At 65.3% G+C, this 677-nt stretch overlaps 1 protein-coding gene across 1 annotated transcript in view; it reads right to left on the bottom strand.

Moving 5' to 3' along the window:
* Positions 1 to 666, bottom strand: part of COL11A2 (collagen type XI alpha 2 chain) — a 40,071-nt gene extending 39,405 nt beyond the window's left edge. The window contains 1 exon segment of the mRNA XM_014586180.1: positions 580 to 666. Within this exon segment, the coding sequence (XP_014441666.1) occupies positions 580 to 661 (82 nt within the window). The 5' untranslated portion in view covers positions 662 to 666.
* Positions 667 to 677: the final 11 nt, after the last annotated feature.

Raw genomic sequence — 677 nt, 5'->3', positions numbered from 1 at the left:
GCCTCCGACACCTGATCCTGGCCTGTCCAGCGGCCGTCCTGTTGGCAGCCTGCCTCAGTGCTCCCCAGAGCCAGCCGCGTGGCAGCATCGAGGGCATGGGAAGGGGGGTGGGGAGCCCTGCTGGGGAGACCATGGGACACATCATAGAGGCGTCCCTCCTTTCTCAGTTGGCTCGCCCCTGATCCCGAAGAGATAGGTGGAAAGCCCAGAAGGCAACGCACACCCCTCACCCCCCAACATTGGCACCTACTGCCCCATCCCTACCAGCCAGGCTGGACCAGACCGGCTCTGGCCACCTTCGGCTCTTCCAGGGGCGCAGGAAAGCATTCAGCCCCACTCTGGCTCCCTGGGGCAGGCCTCCCCTTCAGCCATACCTGCCTCCTCCACTCACTTCAAAGGGGGAGCAACCCCACCCGTGCTCCAAGGAACCCAGATGTCCTGTCCTCCTGCCTGGACTCCCACCTCATACCCCAAATGCCCTTCTTAGACTCTGAGCCCTTGTGCCGGGCACCAGCTGCCCCCTCCCCGGGAATACTCAGAGCTCCAACCTGACTGCGACCCAGGCGTCCCCACGCTTACCTGCCCAGCCCGGGGCTGCGCTCAAAGCCAGCACCAGAGGTAGGAGCAGGAGGAGGCGACGGCAGCGGCTGCACCTCTCCATGGCTGGGCGGCCAGAA

Source organism: Tupaia chinensis, unplaced genomic scaffold, assembly GCF_000334495.1.
Source record: "Tupaia chinensis unplaced genomic scaffold, TupChi_1.0 Scaffold000116_2, whole genome shotgun sequence".
Lineage (NCBI taxonomy): Eukaryota > Metazoa > Chordata > Mammalia > Scandentia > Tupaiidae > Tupaia > Tupaia belangeri.
The sequence above is the reverse complement of the archived record's forward strand: the minus strand, read 5'-3'. Positions and strand labels throughout refer to the sequence as shown.